The sequence below is a fragment of the Centrocercus urophasianus genome, unplaced genomic scaffold (genome assembly GCF_019232065.1).
Source record: "Centrocercus urophasianus isolate 14NV4802_14NV808 unplaced genomic scaffold, USGS_Curo_1.0 seq_18, whole genome shotgun sequence".
In the NCBI taxonomy this organism is placed as follows: Eukaryota; Metazoa; Chordata; class Aves; order Galliformes; family Phasianidae; genus Centrocercus; species Centrocercus urophasianus.
Genome location: NW_024884733.1, coordinates 9,492,121 through 9,513,261, shown reverse-complemented (window position 1 = coordinate 9,513,261; position 21,141 = coordinate 9,492,121). Strand labels below are relative to the sequence as shown.

General features: G+C 37.1%; 1 protein-coding gene across 3 annotated transcripts in view; it reads right to left on the bottom strand.

Moving 5' to 3' along the window:
• VAV3 (vav guanine nucleotide exchange factor 3) overlaps positions 1-21,141 on the bottom strand; it is a 156,495-nt gene that overhangs the window by 112,200 nt on the left and 23,154 nt on the right. For all 3 annotated transcript variants that reach the window (XM_042819144.1, XM_042819146.1, XM_042819145.1), the window contains exon 2: positions 15,896-16,012. In XM_042819144.1, the coding sequence (XP_042675078.1) occupies positions 15,896-16,012 (117 nt within the window). The remainder of the gene's footprint in view (positions 1-15,895; positions 16,013-21,141) is intronic.

The following is a 21,141-nucleotide window of genomic DNA, read 5'->3' as shown; positions in this document are numbered from 1 at the left end:
ACCACCACAGTAGCCCTGTATCAGGACTTCATGCCACCCAAGTTTTATACTTACAGAAGGCATTACAGTGCTAACTTTCAGATATACTCCAAATCCCTTTTTATCCCCACCTCCTCTATAAGCCTTTTTCCCTTCATAACCCACACGCAGCTCAGACCACCAGCACTACCTGACTCTGCCAACATGCACACATGCAGCACCATACAATGAAGGCCTGACTGGCTTAAAAGCATACTCCAGCTCCCTCTCTTTAGCCCAAAGCTGTGCCTGGATGAAGACTTGCTATTTCTGAACAGCATTTTCTCGGGAAAGAACTTGAGCAGGTTCTAGAATACCTCATCAGGGCTTCTAAGAAGCTCCATTACTCAGGTACCTCTTACTGCCCTCTCTTTTGTGACTCAAGTCTTACTTTCTGTATTCAAACACCAGTAGTAGTTTTCAGTCACATTTTAAGTATGTATTTGAGTAGAAGTAAAAAGCTTTATTGTCATCTCTGATTCAATATTCTCTGAATCAATTCTGAACTCAATTTTACTGTAGAATTTGATAAGTGAACTCTGAGAATCTCAGGGAAAAGTAAAACCTGATTCAAGTCCAGGTTTCTGACCTGTTGAAATGTCACAGCAGTACTCAAATCCATGCACTAATCATGTATGTACAGAAAATGGTACACAAATGGCCTCCTTTACATCCCTCTATCACCCTACCAGACTTCTTCCTAATGTCAACTTTTCTAAAAAAAATTAAGACAAAACACCTGTAATAAAGATCTAAAGCTCAGAATCAAGACATTTTTGAGCCAGTTCTAATAAATTGAAAAATGTTTAATTGCATGCAAATTTTAAATTTGTAGAATTATTTTATTGAACAATTTCTTGGCCTTGAAGATTTAAGTTATTTCTCTACTACTCTAGTTTTTTTTGTTTGTTTGTTTTAATCTCCATTTGAGACAGAGGAAAAAATTTTTATCAAACTATCAGTGCTAAGAATTCTTTCCTTTTCAGAGGTTTGCTACTGCCAGACAACACAGACCAATGCTCTTAGTTTACTGAGCTATTCAGCATATAAAATATACTCTCAATCAGATGCAAGAGGAAGCAAACAAAACCACAGTTCAAAATTCCTTCTAATATGACTGAAATGATAAAAGACCACATGATATTCAAATTCTAACAGATGTACAAGAAGAGAGGAAGCTGAAGTGCAGGATTTCCAATCTAGTTCTAATTCTTCTCTTGCATGTAGTGAGTACTTATCAGGTAGGCAGAAAATTTTGAAGGAATATTTAAATAAGCACAAGAATAACAGGACCAGTCTCCTGGTCAAAAGTAAGAGACAAAACAAGATTGGGAAAACTAACCTGAAATGCAGAAACAGGAGGCCCAAAAACCACTTGAGAGATGGACATACAGCAGCCTTCAAAGCAAAGAGATGAGAGGAGCTAAGCATGAAGGTGGTGAAGGAGACATGGCAGTGATGAAGAGCTAACAGTAACTATAAAGGGAAAACAAATTTAAAAATTATGTGATGAGAGTATAAAGTAGAAACACTGACGCAGGTTGAGCTCATTATGGATAAGCCTGGAGCAAGGACAGACAGCATGAGGCAGTACTAAGAGCCAAGCATGAAGAACAGAAATGGGTGGCTTTGCAGGCCTCAGCAGTGAGTCCTCAAGCAAAGGCTTTCTGTACTCCACTACCCTCCTCCTGAATCTTATCCCTCATCTCTCCCCATTCTGACTTCAGTATAGAAAGGTAAAGCAGCTTGTAGGCCTTAAAAACCAACTCATGCTACCAAACCTACTGTGAAGCTATGAACAGGAGAGTATCAAAACAGATTCTCCTGTTCACATTCTACACTTCTGAACCAGTCCCACAGTGGGGAAAGGAAGGTACAATTATTGCTTTGCTCATGTGAAGTTTTCAAGTAGCACCTTTTCCTAATGTGTAAGAAACTACTACAGGCACAGGTGGTCTATTCTGACTGAACAAAGAAACACTTCCACAGCTGAAACAGACATAAAGAAATCTACAGTTGTTCTGCGATTTGAATAGAAAGGTTCTCATGCACTCCCACTAACTTGGCACCAGCATCAGCATGCTTGCACTGATGAACTGCTGTCTAATCTAATTAATAAATCTTGCCTTTGTATGCATTAAAATCAGTCAGGTTGTGGCTTCTACAGATTCTCAATTTATGCCACCCACATGTAGGTGGCAAATCTCCATTAAAAAAAAAAAAAAAAATGTAAATGTGAAATATTTTGCAATATTTATCTCATCAAAATGCATACTCTATGTGTTTTGAATTTGAGGTCTTTCACTGAGTTTTGGGTGATATTATCTAATCCCAAATATCATCGTGATCTCTAACATCTTGTCTTTTATCTGATGCTTGGGGGACAGGGAGGGAAATGAAGTCTGGAATGCTTCAGTTACACCAAAGACAAAAAGCACCTGAATTTCAGTGTGACAATAATGAAGCACCTCTCAGAAGACAGAACAACATCCAAGGAAGAGCAGTTCAGAGCACAACACTCATTATTGGCTCAATATGCATTCATTCCAAATATTAATGAAATACTAATACAATACTAATACAAAGATAAAACATTTAACCTAATTAGCTGAAAGCAGGTTTATACCAACTAGGCCAGTGAAATCTGGTTTTTGGTATTATCATGCTTAAAATGTTTTCTGCCAGAAAATAAGCAATTGAGAAAAAAAAAGCATCTCTTGTGCAGTCTGTAGAGAGCCTCCAAGTTAGCATATGTATAAACAGAGACATCAACACTTCGAAAACGGTATGACAACATTCCTAATGAGGCGTTCTAAGAATTTTCAACAGCTTTACCAAATAATCCTTCCAGACTTGTAATGAAGCTTGTCTCTGAGACTAGTCGTTTCCCACAGATAAAAAGGAGCATCTGTGTCCACCCACTGAATTGGATGCTCAAGCTGTCTAAGCTTTCTTCAGGTAGCTCAAGGATTCTATTGGAGCTCTTCCCCCAAAAATAAAAATCAAAACACACCAACAATAAACTCAGGATCATCTCACTCAACAATCTTCAGTATATCAGAACAAGTTTTAAGAGAGGGCAAGTGCTTTAGTCTCAAAAGATACTTGTGTACACTGGACTGTTAGAATAAACTCATGGTGTCCAAGTGGTATCTTAAAATCATGAGAAGCCACACCACTCAAGTGTCTTAAATGCAGGAAAGTGCTCTCAACAGAACATGTACAGCTATTTCTTTTAGAGACTGGCCATTTGGTCCCAACAGCCATAAAATTTCTTATTTGTTACTTGTCCAAGAAAGGAAGTTTAAAGAAAAACTTATGGATAAAATATTTATTAGCATTATGCCTTTCCCTAATGCCATGATTTACTCAACTAACCTTCAAGAATCACGTTGTGCGGGTGCCGGCTATATCACCTCCCAGTAGCTTTATCTAGCCTCAGAGCAGCACCAAAGGTGCACACAGTACCCACAGGGGATACGATGATGCTGCACCTCAAGGCACCCTCGAGAAATCCCTTCCCAGCTGCTGAGGCACAAGCAACAAAGAACAGTGCTGCTTATAGTTGGCACATACCCCAAACTTCCATTGGCTGAGTTGAATTTGCTTGGTCCACAAAAGAATGAAGTCAAGTGATACATAGGGTGAGAAAAGAGTAGGGAAGTATAGGAAATAGTCCTGGAAAGAGCAGTTGCACTTTTCTCCCTGCTTTTCTCCTTCACGCAGCCTCCCAGCCCAAGCCCAAGCCCCCTGCATGCCAAGACCCCATCCCCCTGCCAGGCACAGCAGGGAGCAGGCATTTCACACTCCTGTCCCACATCTGGAGGGAATGACCCTCCTTACAATACAGCTTTAAGCATCAGCTCAATATATAGTGTGTGTCTTCCATAAAGTCTCAGCTCAACATTTTATAGCACATGTGGTGTTGGCAAGCACAGCTGAACACAGTTGGTACTACAAATTGCAGTATTACATGAAAATAATATCAGCTACAGGAAGACTACTTTCTTTTTACCTAGCATCAGGAAACAAAGAGCTACAGAATGTGCTACTGGGGAAATCGGCAGCATCTCTGCTCAGCACTTGAAACCACATTGACAACAGCTTGCCTCTGAGAAGGCTGAATAGGAAGCTGTGGAAAAGCCCCCATTCCCCAACAGCAATCTACATTCCGTTTTTTGCTCCATCTCACCAAAGCATGGGCAGTAAATCCTCTCTTAAATGTCATTTACATATTTTGGTAAAAACTCAATTATGGAGCGCAATGAAACACTCAGCAAGCATCAATTAGCTACTGCAGGAAAAAAACATCATGTACTTCCACAATGTCACTGACGCATTTTTGCTCAAAACAGTTCTAATTTAAAAGCACTTTGAATCTTTCAGCATCTTAAATTAACCATGAAGTAGAATTTTGGAGAATTAAATATATTTATGGGAGCTAGACCTCAACAAGCTATGCTGCATAATTCTGCCCAGTGTCCCTTACATATTCACTGAAGAAAATAGCTTTCGGTTAAATATCACTTTCAGATACAGTGAGACCCATAGGAACTCAGTTTAAATCAGGAATTTTATTTCACTTCATTTCAAAGTTAAAAGTTGCATATGAAATATGCTTGGAATAGCACTTTCAAGAACTCAGATACACATTTGTCAGCAACTCAGCATCACAGCACACTGTACAACGTGCCCATGTTGCTACTTCATATCAAAGACTCTCTAAAGGAAGGTTTAAAGACATATGCTAGCAAATTGTAACCAAGGAGGGGAAACACAGGATTTGATTCAATTGCAGAGGTTAGCAAGAGCTGAAGTGTCACCACTTAATTTCATTTCCATTAACAGTATTATAATTTCTTCTGTACTGTTACTTTCCAGTTAACTGCTATCACAATTTGTAACTGTAAACAGGTTGAACTTCATCAACAAATATACTCATCAGAATATTTTTGCACTGATTTCATTACTGAATGGTTATTTCAGAAATTAAATCCTCATTTTTCGATCAGTAGTGTTTCATTTTAGAAATGTGCTCAATATAACTCATCCAAACAAATCTCATTATTCACACTGGAATATAAAGTACTTTCTTTTATCATTTCTATCTGAAAACAGCCACAGTTTTGGCATAGGAACCAAGAACTTTTTCTCAGCACCAAGGTGCCATCACCTTCATCTGCCTGTCCTAGCACCAAAAACTCCCTTTCATTCTTCTACTTGCCTCTATACGCTCCGCTTTCCAACTCTTGATGTTTTTATTTATAGCTGTGGTACTCACAGAAGATGTGATTACCAACATTAAAGACCCAAAAGGCTATGACTCAAAGCAAAGCGATGGCACAAGGCATTGCAGCTTCAGGTCACTCAGCCTGGCAGATAAACCTCTCGTGTCAATAGAAACAATCTTCAGAGTCCCAAAGCACCATGAGTGATGCCTCACCAGACAACACGCCCCTGTCCCCACGCCAAGCCTTCCACCTACACAGGTGCTGGCAGCCCCAGGGCTGAGGGTGCAGAGCAGATGAGGATAGCAAAATGAGTGCTTTTTGAGCAGGTGCTGAACAGGGAGCAGTTGTGGGAAGGAGCCTGCTGCCATAAGCTCCAGGCCATTCCTGAGCACTGAGCACCTTCAGCTGTGCAGGGTCTCACATCAGATGACTTTCCTTCTACTTCTTCCCTCCAGCATGCTTTAAGAACCTTTTTTGCTTGAGGACTGAGCAAAGCAAACATCCTACTGATCCACATGGCCCAGCAGCTTATTTGCTATTTGTTATTCGTTATTTTCTCTGCTCCAAAATCAATCAGCCTTTTGGAACATTTTCTTCTTAAACCTTTACCAGCTTCTGCAAGAATGACACATTCCCTTCTCAGCATGATTTGATAATCAAACAGGCTAAGATAGTGCCAGGCACACCTAATTCTACAGCAGCTGGCAAGTTTGCTGTATGTTTCTGCTGTGACATTATTTGACCAAAAAAGAAATCCCTCTCCTGAAATCAACCTCACGTTTGCACAGAAAAACCCATAAGTTTTCATAGTAAGGTAGTCTTTGTGACCAAGCAGATAAAAGCTTAAATTCATAAATACATTCAATCCACTGACATTTATTCATCACAATGTATGTGTCAGAATGAAAACCAACAGAACACAATTTTTATTACCAAACACCTCTCTAACCATGCCACCAGCAGGCTAAGAGCTCTCTAACACACACTGCAAACACTTCTCACTGATTTAATATCTACTTCCAACTTATGAAATTCTCAAATGCTGTTTCTTGCTGCAAACCACTCAATATGGGTTTCACTTTCTATTGAAAATGGGCAGAAACAGCAGTAAATTAAACTATACCAACGAAACTAGCACAGCATCCTCGAGACTAAACAAACACAGAATTTATAATACAGAAAAACAACTGTTTTTGAAAATATACTGTTATTTGGAACTTTTCACTAGATTTCACTTTTGCTTTTCATAGCAGAATAAAAAAAAAAAAAAAACTGTGTAAAGAGATAAGATGCTCATCCCCTCCCCTGCACTCTACAGAAGAGGGAGTTTCCACAAACCAAGCACTTAGCATATTACACACAGCTCACTACCAGCTCCCAGGTTTGATCACACAATGGTCTGCAGTTACACCTGGAGAATGGTTGCATGTTCTTGAGTAACTCTGCACAGGAAACCCTGAACAGTACAACAGAGGTCTGAAGCCACACCGTTTCCCTCTACCCTGCAATTTCAGCTGCTCAGGTAGCAATCAAAACTGCAGCCGAAATTTTTCTCTGACTAAAAGGAAAATTTAGCTACTTTAAATTATTCCAAGGTAAAATATGAGAACAAACAAACTTAATTACATTTTCTCTAACTCATTTACTAATACATTGGACTAGAGCAAAGAAAAGTAGCAGTTTCATTATTTTAAAACCAAGCAGAGACAAACATATCAGGTTAACTGAAACACTGTCATCATCATTAATGCATATAACAAAAATGTTTTAGTAAGCAGTATAGGGACTAATAATTATTTCAAATTGCTTATTCCTGAATGTCATTTTTTTCCCTGCTTCTTTTCCTCAGCCTTAGACTTTTATCAAGATACAGCTATACTAGTGAAGAAGGTGCTCTAGGTAATGCAAAGTGCTGCACGTCAGTCTTCCCCTGACAAAAGACTAGGCACAGGGGAACTCTGCATTAGGAAGAACAGTTTACCAGTATCTTAGTAATTAAGCTAAATGTTGTAATCACAACTCCTCAAGGAAGCAACAGTAAACTGAATCTTTCCTTACATAAATCCTATACTTCTCATCTTAGAGAAGGTGTCCAATTTATTACTATTTTTGAATAAGCATCTGACTGTATTTTTAATATAATCTTGAAAAATATATCTCAAGATAAATATGTAAGACTTTCTCAGATTATCCTCTATGGCCTTCATTAAAATCTTAAGAAAACACATGGACCCAGAATGCATCAAAGCAGTTCTGAGGCTAGAAAGCAGTAGTAAAAGTGATGGAAAAGAAAAATAAAACCAAGAAGGACCATAAGGGTCCAAAAAACTTGAGAAGTGCTAACACATAACTTGCAGACCTGAATGAACACCATTACAGTAAACATAGCATAAGCAAACAAATAATGAATAGACATTCCTTAAATGTAGTGGAACGCATACTTTTCAATAAGAACAACAGATAACATGTTTGATCAGCATGTAAACACTGTATCAACACTGAAGCACATCATATAGCCTGCTGTTCCCTAATAACCAGGAGACATTGTATTGCTTGAATACAGCAGGCAGGCCCACAGATCATCCTTGACCTGTAAATATTCAGATACCATAACCAAAATTGTTCTGTCACTTCACCTTTTACCATAATCTAATAGTAATAGCAGCCTGCTTCTTCAGCTACAAGAGCAGCCAAGTGAGTAAATAGACTCTACTTCAGCCCTCATGGTTCTATTAAACATTGATTTTAATATGACTATTACAAGCAGACAGAAAGTATAGTACAAACCACTTAAAGTTCTCTCCCTAGAAATATTAATGCAAACTCTGAGACAAAGCAAAGTCTGAATTTGATGTTCAAGTCTTGGCTCATAATCTAAAAAAGGTTGTGCAGTAAAATATGTCAGAACATGCTGTTACAGAAAAATAAGCTTATAAGTGAGCACAGATTTAGACCTCAAGCTGAGAGTATCTTAAAAAAGAAAATTTAAAACAAACCCTAACAGTCAGTGCAAAGCCTAGCAGCCTGTCATGATGTAAATGAAATTAAAATAGGAAAACACCCAGGTAGTTTTGGTAGAAATAACTTTTAATAGTAAAACAGTCATGATTAATATTACTTCACTGAAAGTCTTAAAATTCATAGCTTTATGGGTCTGATGAAGTCTTCCTTGGAGAGATTGTAGGGAATTAATCAGAAAACTTGAAAAAATGACCTACTGGGTTTACCTACTCTCTGGATAGGGAAATAAAATGCTGATGTGCAACAGACAAATTTCCCCAGAGCCTAGAACATATAGTGATATCAAGTTCCCTCTCCCTTTCATCACTTCCAAAACACAAACAGAATGAATAGGGTATTAAAGTTTTAAAAAAATGAAGACATCAAACTTTTTCCTTCATTACATAGTAATGGTATTTCAACTTGGAAATAATACCTACAAGTAGACATGACACATATCAGCTGAAAGCAAACATTCCCTGCTCAGAAGAGGCAGAGGGTCATTGAGAAAAAGAGCAAATTGTTTAGGTCTGAAACTGTGCCCTACTTCAGGCTCTAACCTGAATATTTAAAATTTGCATCTCTGATGATGAAAGTAGAAACACAGTGATCTGAAGACATGGCCCAAGTCTTTTAATGTTCACTGGCTACTTCGTCTTCCATGCTGAATCTGAAGTCTGAATGATCAGCAGCCCCAAGTAACTGCAATAACCCTATTCTATCTGTTTCTAGAGACATAATTTTATCTTCATGTCCTTTAAAAACCTCAAAATCCCAGAGCAGCAAGAGGAACAAGTAGAGAGCCCAGGCATCAAGTAGAATCTAGGTCAAAACAGGAAAGGGATTCTCTTAGAAATGAAAAGTACAAAAACGATACAGCACAGAACAGCTTATAAAGGCAGTCCTTCAACTTCTCCACTTCTCCATCTGCTCTGCTATACGTATAGACAACTGCGATGCTCCTTCCCATAAGCCTGGTTACTTGATGCTTTGCAGAAGAGGGAAAAAGCAAAACAGAAAGTGTTTCCCACCATTTTAGAGGGTGAACAATGCCTCTATCAGAGAATATAAAAGAAAAAAACGCTTTCAAGTCCATCTGGATTTAAACTAGAAGCCACTCACCTTCGGCTTTTATCTATGGTTTTTAGTTGTGTTTGTGTGAACAGTGATAAATTCATTAGGTGCATGGTTTAGATGTCCATTTCATCATCAACTTGCAGTTACTGAAAAGCTTGTTTTGCAAGTTTCACAGAGAATGAATTCTTTATTTAAAATTAAGGTTCAAAAGCACTTCTATGTACAAATGTCTGAGATAACATAAAAATCTTAAACACTGTTAAGTCTACCGAAGCTGTCCTCTTTTCTTTCTCCAATACTTTTTCTGCCCTAGAGGAGCATGTGCTACCAGAATTCAATAAAAGGAGATCTGTGTCTACAGGGTATGTGAATAACATTACACAGTATTTGGGTTTCAAGTAGCATTTTGGTAAGATGACTATGGCAACAGAGAGCCATCCCTAGAGGTGTTCCAGAATAGTGGAGACATGGCACTCAGGAACACGTTTCAGTGGCATGGCAGGGATAGGTTGGCAGTTGGACTTGATGATCTTAAAGTTCTTTTCCCAACCTTAATGATTTTATGGTTCAATGAAATGTGCTCAATTTCATTCTTTCATGTTAGCAGTTCCTCGTTAATCTTGACTTTCCCAAGCCTGCTCATGTTTGCTGAGAAATCTAAGCGAAGTCTATTGCATGTAAGAAGTCATAATGTCTCCAGATATTCCCCCCCAAAAAATCTCAAGTGCTTTCTAAATGAGAATTTTTTTTTTATTAGTGATCAAATACTTGTGGTATGTTTAATGCTTTATGATGTGGTCAAAAATAAAGATTATCATTACCATTTTCATCAACTGGAAGCAAATTCTGTAGCTTGAAAAAGTAATGACAGACTTTTAAGTAATTAATGAAGACTAATTTGGAAAGATCAGTGAGGTAGTCGTCCACTTGTATTCTGTTACAAGGACATGCAAGAGCATAATCCGGAAATATTTAGATTTAGGTGTACAAGCTAATGTAGAAGCTATAAGCTCAGCTGATAGTTCTAGATTCACTGAAGTTTCATGTCTAGTAAGCAGTATTAGTCATCACCAAAGAGCTCATAACAGAAATTATTACTGATACATACAATGAATTTATCTAGTATTTGCAATGGTATCACAAACCACGGTCACATTTCTAAAAATATTGAAGATATTTTCATAAAGGTGGTTGATGACTAGTAACATCATTCATCCCACTGTTTCCATCCCCTCATTAATTTGTCCAAAAGCATGACTTAGGTTTTTTGGAGCCATCAGTCCTTATTTTATTTATTTATTTTTACTACGAGAGTCTACTTGGTGCTTGACCTTTATGTAAATCTATATGAACAAGAACAGCATATAACAAATAGGATTTTCTATATACGCCAAACATTTCATTAGTTTTGTGAAGGAGATAATATTTTCTTACTCATTTTAACCATTTCTGTGAAGAAAGAATAAGGCATAGTCAAGTTTCAGCTTTCTTCATGCTTTCACTTCACAAGTATGCCTTGAAGAACTTCATCAAGTGCCATTCATTCCAAATCAGTTCATGTCACCTGAGAACTTGACAGCATTAAAACATAACAGTCGTAGAGTTGGTTTATTGAGCAAACACTGAGGTTGTTTTTTTTTTGTTTTTTGTTTTGTTTGTTTTGTTTTGTTTTTGTTTTTGTTTTTTGTTTTTTGTTTTTTAAATTCCATCAATTGAGAACTCAGAAAGTGAAGATACTGAGCTCAGGTTTGGAGCAATCGTCTTATTTTCATCAGCTCATTTCTCATTTCCTACTCTAGGTTTTATTATCTTTACAAAAATATGGCGTCTTGACATACTCCCTAATATTTGGCAGTTTTATCATGACTATTAGGGTTAATGAAATGTGAAACAATTGGACTTAATCTCAAATATTTCTGTTAATTGAAGATTTCTTCAGTATTTTTCCTCCTCTCTCTTCCTGGAAAGGTATGTAAGTTGTCATAACAACTACTGCTCTTTGTTGTGTTGATTTTGGTGTGCACAACTCATGCACATCTGCCTGATCTTCCTGGAATCTGCTAAACCTGAGGGAATACTAACATACCAGGGTCCTCAACTTCTGCATGACTTTCTGCTTCATCATAGCCCATTTGCGCTAACAGAGCAACTAAAACAATCACAAACTGCATGATCTTAGCATTCAGATTCCATAATTTCACAGAAGTCTCTTGCTTTTACATTAACAAGCTTTTTAAGCATCACTGAAGAGTTGGCTATACCAAATGCTATCCTAAATGCTTTTTAGAGGTGTTTTTCAAAAATTAGGCATTTTATTTGATCAGTAGTAGTTGTATCTGATCACCTTGCTTTTTTTTTTTTTTGCTTAAATCATAATATTGCAGATTATTTCTAAACACCTACTGCAAGTTCCTACTATTATTTAACCTATTTTGAAAATAAGTCTATTTGTTCCTTACTTCTAGAGTTAAAGAATAAAAACATGTCCATATTAGATGAGTTGAATCATAACAAACACTGCGCTCAGTCACTGCTGACAATATTTAAAAGCACAGTAAACAAAGCTCTTCTCCTGACAATATCTGGACAGCATTTTCTCCGCAAGTCCTCTAATACTTCTCCTGAGGCCAGTGAGTGCCTGTTGACATCAACAGGAGCTGGATCTAATCCCAATTCCCATTTCTGCACACAGGAGTTTGAAACTTCTTCAGAGAACAGGGATAACAGCAATTTGTTGTGGCATATTCAACATCACAGGCACTGCAGGAGGAGCATGCAGAGCCCAGAACAAGCATCAACACTATTTGTTGATTCTGGCACACAGGTATAAAGGAAGAACCTGACAACGTTGTGCTAGTGAAAAATGACTCTCCCGCATGGAATTTGCAATGAAAACACTGCCTGGCACCCCACACGCGTGGGAGGGCATTTCATGCTCTGTCAGGAACTGAACAAGGCAACCATAAAATTTACTGAAGGAAAGGTGGCTGAGCGGGGATGGGTGAGTACTGCAGAATGCAGGGAAAAACAAGGAGGTTTTACAGCTAAAAGAATGGTTTGAGAACCTTCCTGTTTCTGTGTAAGTTATCCCGTCTCTTTTATAGTCAGTCTAAAAATCAAAAAAATCTGTGCTTTCAGGTTTGAAACAGAAGAAAACCCTCATTGTGTAACAGCTGATATCAACAGTCATTCAGCACGTATGCACGGATGACATACTCATGGGGTTACCTGCTTTCTACGTGCTGCTGTTTCAGCTTCCGTTCTACTTTCCATAAAAATAACTGCAAACACCCTTCTTTAATCACAGACATCAGAGAGTCTCTCCAAAGTGGAACACAAGGTTCAAGACCAATTTCCATATGTTTTGATGCAACACGTGAAAGCCTTAGCTTATTCACCCCTAGCTATTAAACGCAAGTTTTACCATTATCATCAAATATTTTGGAACCAGTATTTCCTAAGATTGATAAATGGTGTATGTCTCTATATAGACAACATACAGCTACTGCTACCACGACACAAGGCTTAGTTCCAAAGAGCATGTTTATGTATATACATATTTTTTTTTTTATTATTTCCAAAAGTAGATAGTATTCATCACAAGGTCTATCGTATGTTTTTTCCATTCCAGCTTATTTCCTTGAAAGCATATCACTCATTTACAGTTGACACATTTTTCCTGTAGTCTTCATGACTGTGCTTAAGTAGTCTCTGAAATCTGTCAAAGTAGAAAATCTTATCATAAGATGACAAATTCAGTTCTTTTTTTAAATTAATTGCTTAATTATTTTTTTTTTCTTTTAAGTACCAGGTATGTAAGGCTTAAAGGGTCACCTCAGCAATAGGTCATTTACCTCAGAACCAATAATTACTTGCCAATTTCTGACAACTCAACTACTGTCTGTCTTACAGGATATACAAATGTTTCACAGGCTGTGGAAATTGCACGTACACATCCCATCAGCCATTCAGTCAACAATCTGAAAACGTGTCTGAGAGGATTTCTAAACCACATTATGTCATGTTTGTGCTCATAATCATTCATATTTTGCATATAATGAGGGAGAATTTTCAAGAATTATCTTCAGAAACTGCAATATGACCTGGCTGCAGCAGATGAAAAATGTAGGGCACTGCTTTTTTGGCCTTTTGTATGTCTGTCACTTCAATTCAGGAAGGCTGGAGATCTCACGTTTGAGTGCTTATACACAGAAATAATAATTAATGCAAAAGATAAAAAGGAAAACTGGACAGAAAACGAAAAAGTTTTCTTATTCTCATCACTGGCAATAATATTCAGAATTTCCAAAGTAACAGGTACTTGATCATATGAAACTCCATGCCACCTCACAAACATCCTCAAGCTAATTGTGCAAACTAGACACTGTTAAACCAAAGAAATAACTGAGCACAATGCTAACTACACATTTTAGTGTAATTGCCAGGAAGCTGCCTACATGCTCATTTGCAGAGGCTAGCAGGACTAAAGACCAACATACCTAAGTGTAACACACCACAACTTTCAATTGCATGGCAAGCATTCATACAAGCATCCAAGAACGACAGCATAACAAAAGTGCCATTTTGCACCCAGAAGTGTGCCCAGCACAGCTTTTGCAAAGATTGCTCGGGTTCATCAAAATTATTGTCTCCACCCCCACATGCAGTTGTTACTGCACATGTAATCTCACTAAAGATTACCACACACTATTTTCTTTCAAATTTGTCACAGCATTTTCACCTGGTAGCATTCCAGGAAAGGTGACAACAGCCACCGAACAGTACCAGGAATACAAAGTGCCCTGTGTGATACAATGGCAGCATCAGCATAAAAGCCTCAGGTCTAATTTTACTGATTTTACTGGACCTAACTTTGCTCTGGGAAAAGAAATAAAACAGTAAATACGTTGAATGGACAACTGATGGGTTTTGATTTTTTGCTGGTGCTTTTAAACCAAATCATTCTACTCACATAAAAACAAGTTTCAAAATGAACTCTGTTAAAAATACAGTTCAGAAACATGTGTCAGAAACACTTGTGCTGGGCTAAATTCAGCCTTAATTCAGAACTTGTTTACTTGTATGCAATTATACAGAAATAATAATTTGCATCACAAAGTATTTCTTCAGGATCAGGCTGTTTTTAAAAACAGACTGGTTATGTTCATGTGGTGGGAAATATGAAATATCTCAGCAATTAATTAGAAGTTACATTCAGATTTGAAGTAAATATTAAGGATATCTGATTGCCTAAATACTTTAATAAAAAAGAAATTGATAGTGTACAAATACAAAAAAAAAACAGCAATTAGTTTTCCTTTTGATTGTGCAAGAAGCAGAGGAATTTAAATCTTTAAGGTATGTTATACTCTCAATTTGTAAAAAGAATGCACTTTAACAAATGCTTCCTCTTAAATACTATTTAAGAGGATGAAAGGTACTCATTATCGCTAAGAAACAAGTCCAATTACCAGATTCCTCTCTCTCTTTTTTTTTTTTTTTTTTTTTTTTTAATATTACTAAACAAAGGACTTAAATACCCAGCAGAATATTCAGTAAAAAATAGTTTGATATTTTGGCTATTAGTCCTAACTGAAGGTTTTCAAACACACAGTCACTCTGCAGACTTGAATCACGATTGCACTCTTACATTATCTTTACTTCCATATCTGCTTACATAACTACTTGTTAATAAAAGTATGGGCTCTTCAAAAAAGAAATAATGTTTAAAATACAGTGAATTTGAATAAACAGCCATTTTTCCTGCTATATCATTTTCTGTGGAAATAGGGTAATGATAACCTATGACTCAAAAGCAGAAACTGAAGTTGAACAAAACGTATGCTAGCAAAGACGGATCAAACAGATACGTGGGAGGCTGTGAACAATGTACTGGAAAAAGCTTTTATATTTAGAATAACTAGTGATAGGTTTAAAGAAGAATGTATTTCAGGCTGTGCAAATTAGAATAGTCACATTAACCCAAAGTAGCTGTATCTGAGCTTTACAGTGGGTTAAAAAAAAAAAAAAAAACACCTTGAAAAACTAATTGTCAATAAACAAAATTGATACAGGAAGATAAGTGAATGAATTTCAAGCAGTTAAGAAAGAAGAAACATGTTGGCACCACGTGGTCTTACAATGAAAACACCCAGAGATTCTGATTCCAAACTGTTGTTGGATTTGGTTTTGGTTGTTGTTTCTGTTGATTTTGTTTAAGACAAAAGTGCTTTCGCCACACAGTAGTTGCCCATATTTTGCCGCTTTTGCAAGTTTCTTATACACTTTAACTCGTCATCTTTCAATAAGGTTTTTAACTTAACTCTTCCCCTTTCACACCTTCTAAGTTTTCTTACCAGAAATTTCCTCCACTATTTATTAAAACCTCCAATTTCAACTTATTTTATCTGTTTTCCTAATTTTCCCCCCTTTTTTTTTTTTTTTTTTTTTCCCCGCTAATGGCTGCCCATCCGCAGTTACAACTTCTACATCACACCTACAAAGAAAGACTTATCCTTAAACAGCAAAGCATGAGTTTTATCAGGGTATAATTGCTAAAAGATCCTTACCTTTCCAAAGTCTCTCACATCAAACAAATCGAATGCTTCAAAAAGTTCACTTTTCTTCATCCCAAATATTTCACAACATGCCGAAAGAAAAGTCCTTATGTTCTTCAAGCAAAGAAACTAGGGGAAGGAAAACAAAAACACTAAGCATAAAGCATGACAACCAGCAACTTGTACATCAGCTCTTTGATCACAAATACTTAACAAAATTTGCAGATCCAATTATTTCTTTTCTAAATCAGCACTTCCACTGTGCTGCAACCTTCTTCTGGTTCTAATTCAGCCATAACATTCCCTGCAGTCACAGAAGCACTAACACAATTCTGCATAGAAATATTTTGTGAATATAAACCATTTTCTCACGTCAACAAAAATTATAAGCTACTAGACATATAATTAGACTAAATTAAATTTACTTTCCAGTTCTATACAGAAAGCAAGACAGAGAACTTAAAAAGAACTTTTGATTTTTAAAAAGAATTAGCTTAATAAAATCATGTTAGTATGAAAAAGCTGAAAAAGTTGTTCTGCATGTACATAAAATTTCTTCTCTTGGTAAGATAAAATCCAGGTTTGAAAGTTTAATGGTCACACACTAAAGACATTATGAATATATATTCACCATTCACAGGAGGAGATGAAAATGACGGGAAAAAGTACCTTTCCTTTTATCTACCAGAAATTTAATATCCTCAAGCCACCCTGATTTCTGTACTGAATTCAAAGCCTTCTTTCTTCGCTGTCTTTTTATACGGATGTTAGCTCCATAAAGATGTCACTGCAGATTGTTAAAATCCACTATACAATATAATACTAAACCAAATACAGTATTTATAAGCAAAAATATTTCCAGTGTTCAAGTGCGCTCTTCATATGCATTTTATTAGAACATATAGAACAACTAACTAATAGAACTGAGTTCCTAGAGTTCTCCATGTTACAGTGGATTCATAACAATATGGATTATTTACATTGGGACTGATTTTAGCATTGCTGTATGTTCCCGCTTAACACTGTTTACATGAAAACAATATTTTTGAAATTAATACAGAGCAGGTGTCACAACCACATGTATCCCGAGTGCCCAGTAAGATTCAAACTGCTCACTCAGTCAAAATACCTTATTACTTTACTTTCAGCCTGAGACAAGAAAATACCAATTTAATAGGGAGCCTGACTTCATGTCTTACAGCTAACCAGAAAGACTGAGGAAAAAGCAGCACACCTGGTAGAACAGGCCAATTACATGCACAAATTCAAGAATAGAAGTCTAGAGCAGACAACTTCAGTGGTTGTGGCCATCAATACACAGCAGGACCCCACAATCTCACTGCTGAGTGCCACTAAAGCCATCACAGGAGCTCCTAGCAAGGTACCTGCAACAAGCCTTAAGTAGCAACTGACAACACGTACACCAAGTCCGAGGGCCTGCAGGTGGACACGCTGGTACTGCAGCCTCAAGCCAGCCCACAGCCTCCCCACACACCCAGCCGCGTGGCCCCATGTGCTGCACAGCTACACTAGGCTGCATCGTGCTGCACAGACAGCAGGGCTGCTTGGTGAGCGTGCTGTGCTCATGTACGCCTGCAGTTACAAATACTGAAATATGAGAAAGTGTGCCTAGATTTCTTAGTCAACACCACAACCTTCTCTCATTTCACAGAAATTATGATTTTCAAGTTAAAATTATTTAGAAGATAGAGCCTGCTAACAGATAAGGCATACACACGCCTTCCACTCTCATACTGCAAGAAAGCACCAGAAGACTGGTTTAAAACAAAGTGATTATTGGTTTTTGTTTTCTTTCTTAAGTTTTGTTTTTTTAAATCACCATCCTAAAAGCCATCAAGGTCTACTAAGTTTGTCCATGCAGAGTACAGTCTTATTAATGATTTAACCACAGTCAATTTCTTGCCGTTGCCAGTTTTAATACTCACTGAAAAACTCAGAATTCCCTTCTTTCCCTCTAGAAAGTGCTAAGTTTAGATCAGGGATGATAAGCTCTCACATAAAGACAGCTCACAGCTGCATTAAGTTGCTTACCCTTAGAAAGAGAACCAGAAGTTAAGGGGAGAGACAGGAGCTGTCACAGACCTGAAACCTGGCCTAGATTTGGCTGAATTATTTCCATAAATTGCATTTGTTTTTTTAAGGTAGATGAAACTGCTTGCATATCAGCAGGCATGCACAAAAGAAAACGCTCTTTCCATTCTGCAAAACTTCTCCAAGTTCTCCCAGCAGAGAATAAAAGGTAAATATGGCAGTATTTTGTCCAAAACTGCATATCAGTCATTTCAAACTGGAGAGGAATATTGTGAAACTAAGTTTCCCTAGCCCTCTGTTCTTAGAAGAAAAGGTTAAAGCATTTGCACTTCAAGTAAGAAATGTAATCCTTATGCACGTTCTAACAGAAACCAGAGGATTCTTACCCACACTCCCCACCTCAAACTATTTGGGAGTTTTGTTTTTTTTTGTTTTGTTTTTTTTTTTTTTTTTTTTTTTTTAATACTCGCTTATTCATTAAGTGTCAAAGTGCACTTAATATACATCATATGTTAAACAGGCTCAATGTAATTATAATCCAATATTCAAGAACCATAAGACAACACTGCAGTTATATTGCTTGTCTTGTACGATCCAGAAACCACGCACTAAGCGTTTGTCAAACCTATCCACACTTGGGACTGGACCACATCATCAATTACAGACTGCCAAATGGTGCCTTTAACAGAACAGGCCTCCAGACAATACAGACTAACCCCTGCCCATTCATAGGAAGCCTAATGAGTTTAGCAAGGCAGCTAATGACTTAGTAACCAATTTTCTCTTGCGAAACTGAAAATGAAAGGCTTATTTCTGAATTACGCTAACCACAGTAGCTACCTGGATGCAATTCAGACTACTAAAACCAAAAGCTGTTTACATTATATGCATACAGTTTTCAGAAGAGCACGCAAGTAAGAAAACTCTTTTTTACAAAGAACTAGCTATCCACTGCTTATATTTTGTAAAAGTCAATTAAATTATCCAGAAAACTTCCAGAAAGATTTCGAAAACATCACTATAATCACCTAAAGAAACCATTTTCTCACTGAAAACAAAGATTTTTATTCACTGTGGTTTTTGTACAGCAAATTAGTAAAAGAAACCTCAAAATTAAGAAAGAGCACACACCTAAATCTGAGGAAGTTCTCTAAAAGACAACCCTCTTTGCCAGCAATGAGAATGCAGCACCAGTCTGCAGTCTGTCAGTAACAAGAATGGTCCTGAGGATATTTGGAAACTTACTACATTTTTTTGTTTGTTTCTTTTAGAAACAAAAACATTATGCTTTGGTACACCACAGGGAGATCAAAGGAATGAGCAGTTCTTGTACAGGTGTAAAGAGAGCTAAATGTCTCCCATTTGGACTGAGCTCTCCACTCCTCCGCAGGAAGCATCATCTTTTAGTACAAGAACTGGTTTCTCTTCATTATTTTGAGACATACACTTTAGGACACCACAGTCTAGAATTCTTGATATATGGATCAGTCAAAAAATTGCAGCAGGATAATGGAAGACACAATACTAAAACACTTACACTAGTGAAAAATAAAGCTCCTATCTGGCTCTGCTACAGGTAAATCATGAGAGGAGAGCACGCTGAGCACCCAGATACAGACTTCAAAAATCACCATCCTCTGGGGATGGCCAGTGCCCTGAAAACACATGGACAAGTGTGATAGCTCCACCCATCCCTGCCATTTTCTGTGCAGCAATGGATGCTGAGCACAGACAGCTACACAGGATTTCCTCTCTGGCACTAAACTTGGAGAAATAGTGTCACAAAGTATATTTAGTATACTGATGGTGGGGAAAAAAATCATTTCATAATGCATGCTAGTTTTGCTCCATTTTCAATATTAACATCCACAGATTACCAAGATATTTATAAAGCAGTCCCAGACGTGCCACCAAACAGGTACTTACACTTCTACCAGCAGATCATGTTGTTATTGCTGGTGCTGCTGACATGTTACAACTCCTGCAATGAGGCTTTTTTATAAAACAGATTAGAGCACTATTGGCTTCTGGTCCATCCTGCTCAGAGTTTAATTCCCTAGCAGGTATTAAGACAATATTTATTGAAATGAAGAACAAGTTTGAGAAAAAATAAAAAACAAAACTAACATCAAAAGATGGAGCTATCGTTTACATGTTTGATAATGTATTTGTATGAACATAAATTGGAAGTGAGCAGATAAACCAAATTATACTCAATTCCCCACAAAAACTATGCTGCTTTCTGCTATGACATTTGCTGTTTGACACAAAAATAAACATTTACTTGAGGCTTTGTCAACATAGCGCGTTGTTATGAATACTGACAGAAATGTATAGAAATTCTTCACAAAAGGAACTGAATAGAAATGACTAATTAGACACAAAAAGCACAGGCAGGACTATCACTGCCCAGAGGAAGATAGATTTCTCTACCCAGGCTTCTAATGAAGTGAAAGACTAAATGCAAACAAACAAACAAAAAGAAAAAAAAAAAAGAAAAAAAACAATTCCATATACTCTCTATTACTTTAGTCTTCAAGGTATCTCCCAGAGAATATATTCTTGCAGTGAACTACTTCAATAGAATTAAACTCTGTTAGTAGTTAGACCGTGCTCTGTACCTAAACATAGCTTCTGTACTAAAAGTGCTCCTAAGGGAGTTCAGAGACCAACATAAAGAGTATTGAAGATGAAATTCTACCGTTAGACATTCACATGGAACTGCAACACAGCAATATCACTCAAGCAAGTGAAAACCTAAAGGCCATGAAAAAAAAACATTTAGAGAGAAAGGCATTTTCATTATACTCCAACATCTTTCCCAAGTTCCTAATTACTAGGAGTGGAAAAACCAGCGATTGGTATTTATTTCAACTCCATCTCCATTTTATTATACGATTCGGTTATAATAAACTTCAGTAGATATCAACATTCTTGTATTTGCATATGAATCATTAGACATTTATATAGCATGTAGGACAAGCCAGAACAAAGCACTAAGCACAGCATAAACTGAAGATTGAGCCTCTGAGGTGATCTGAAGAGATGCTGAGCTATAAAGGGACATTAAATAGAAAGCAGGGAGCTGCTATTTTTTTGTCAGGAGAAAGGTGAGTTTTTTCCTCTCCTTTTGAAATTAAGTTCACGAAGTATAACACCAGTATTTCTTAAGCATGCACCAATTCCAGTGTACTCTTTCAGACATC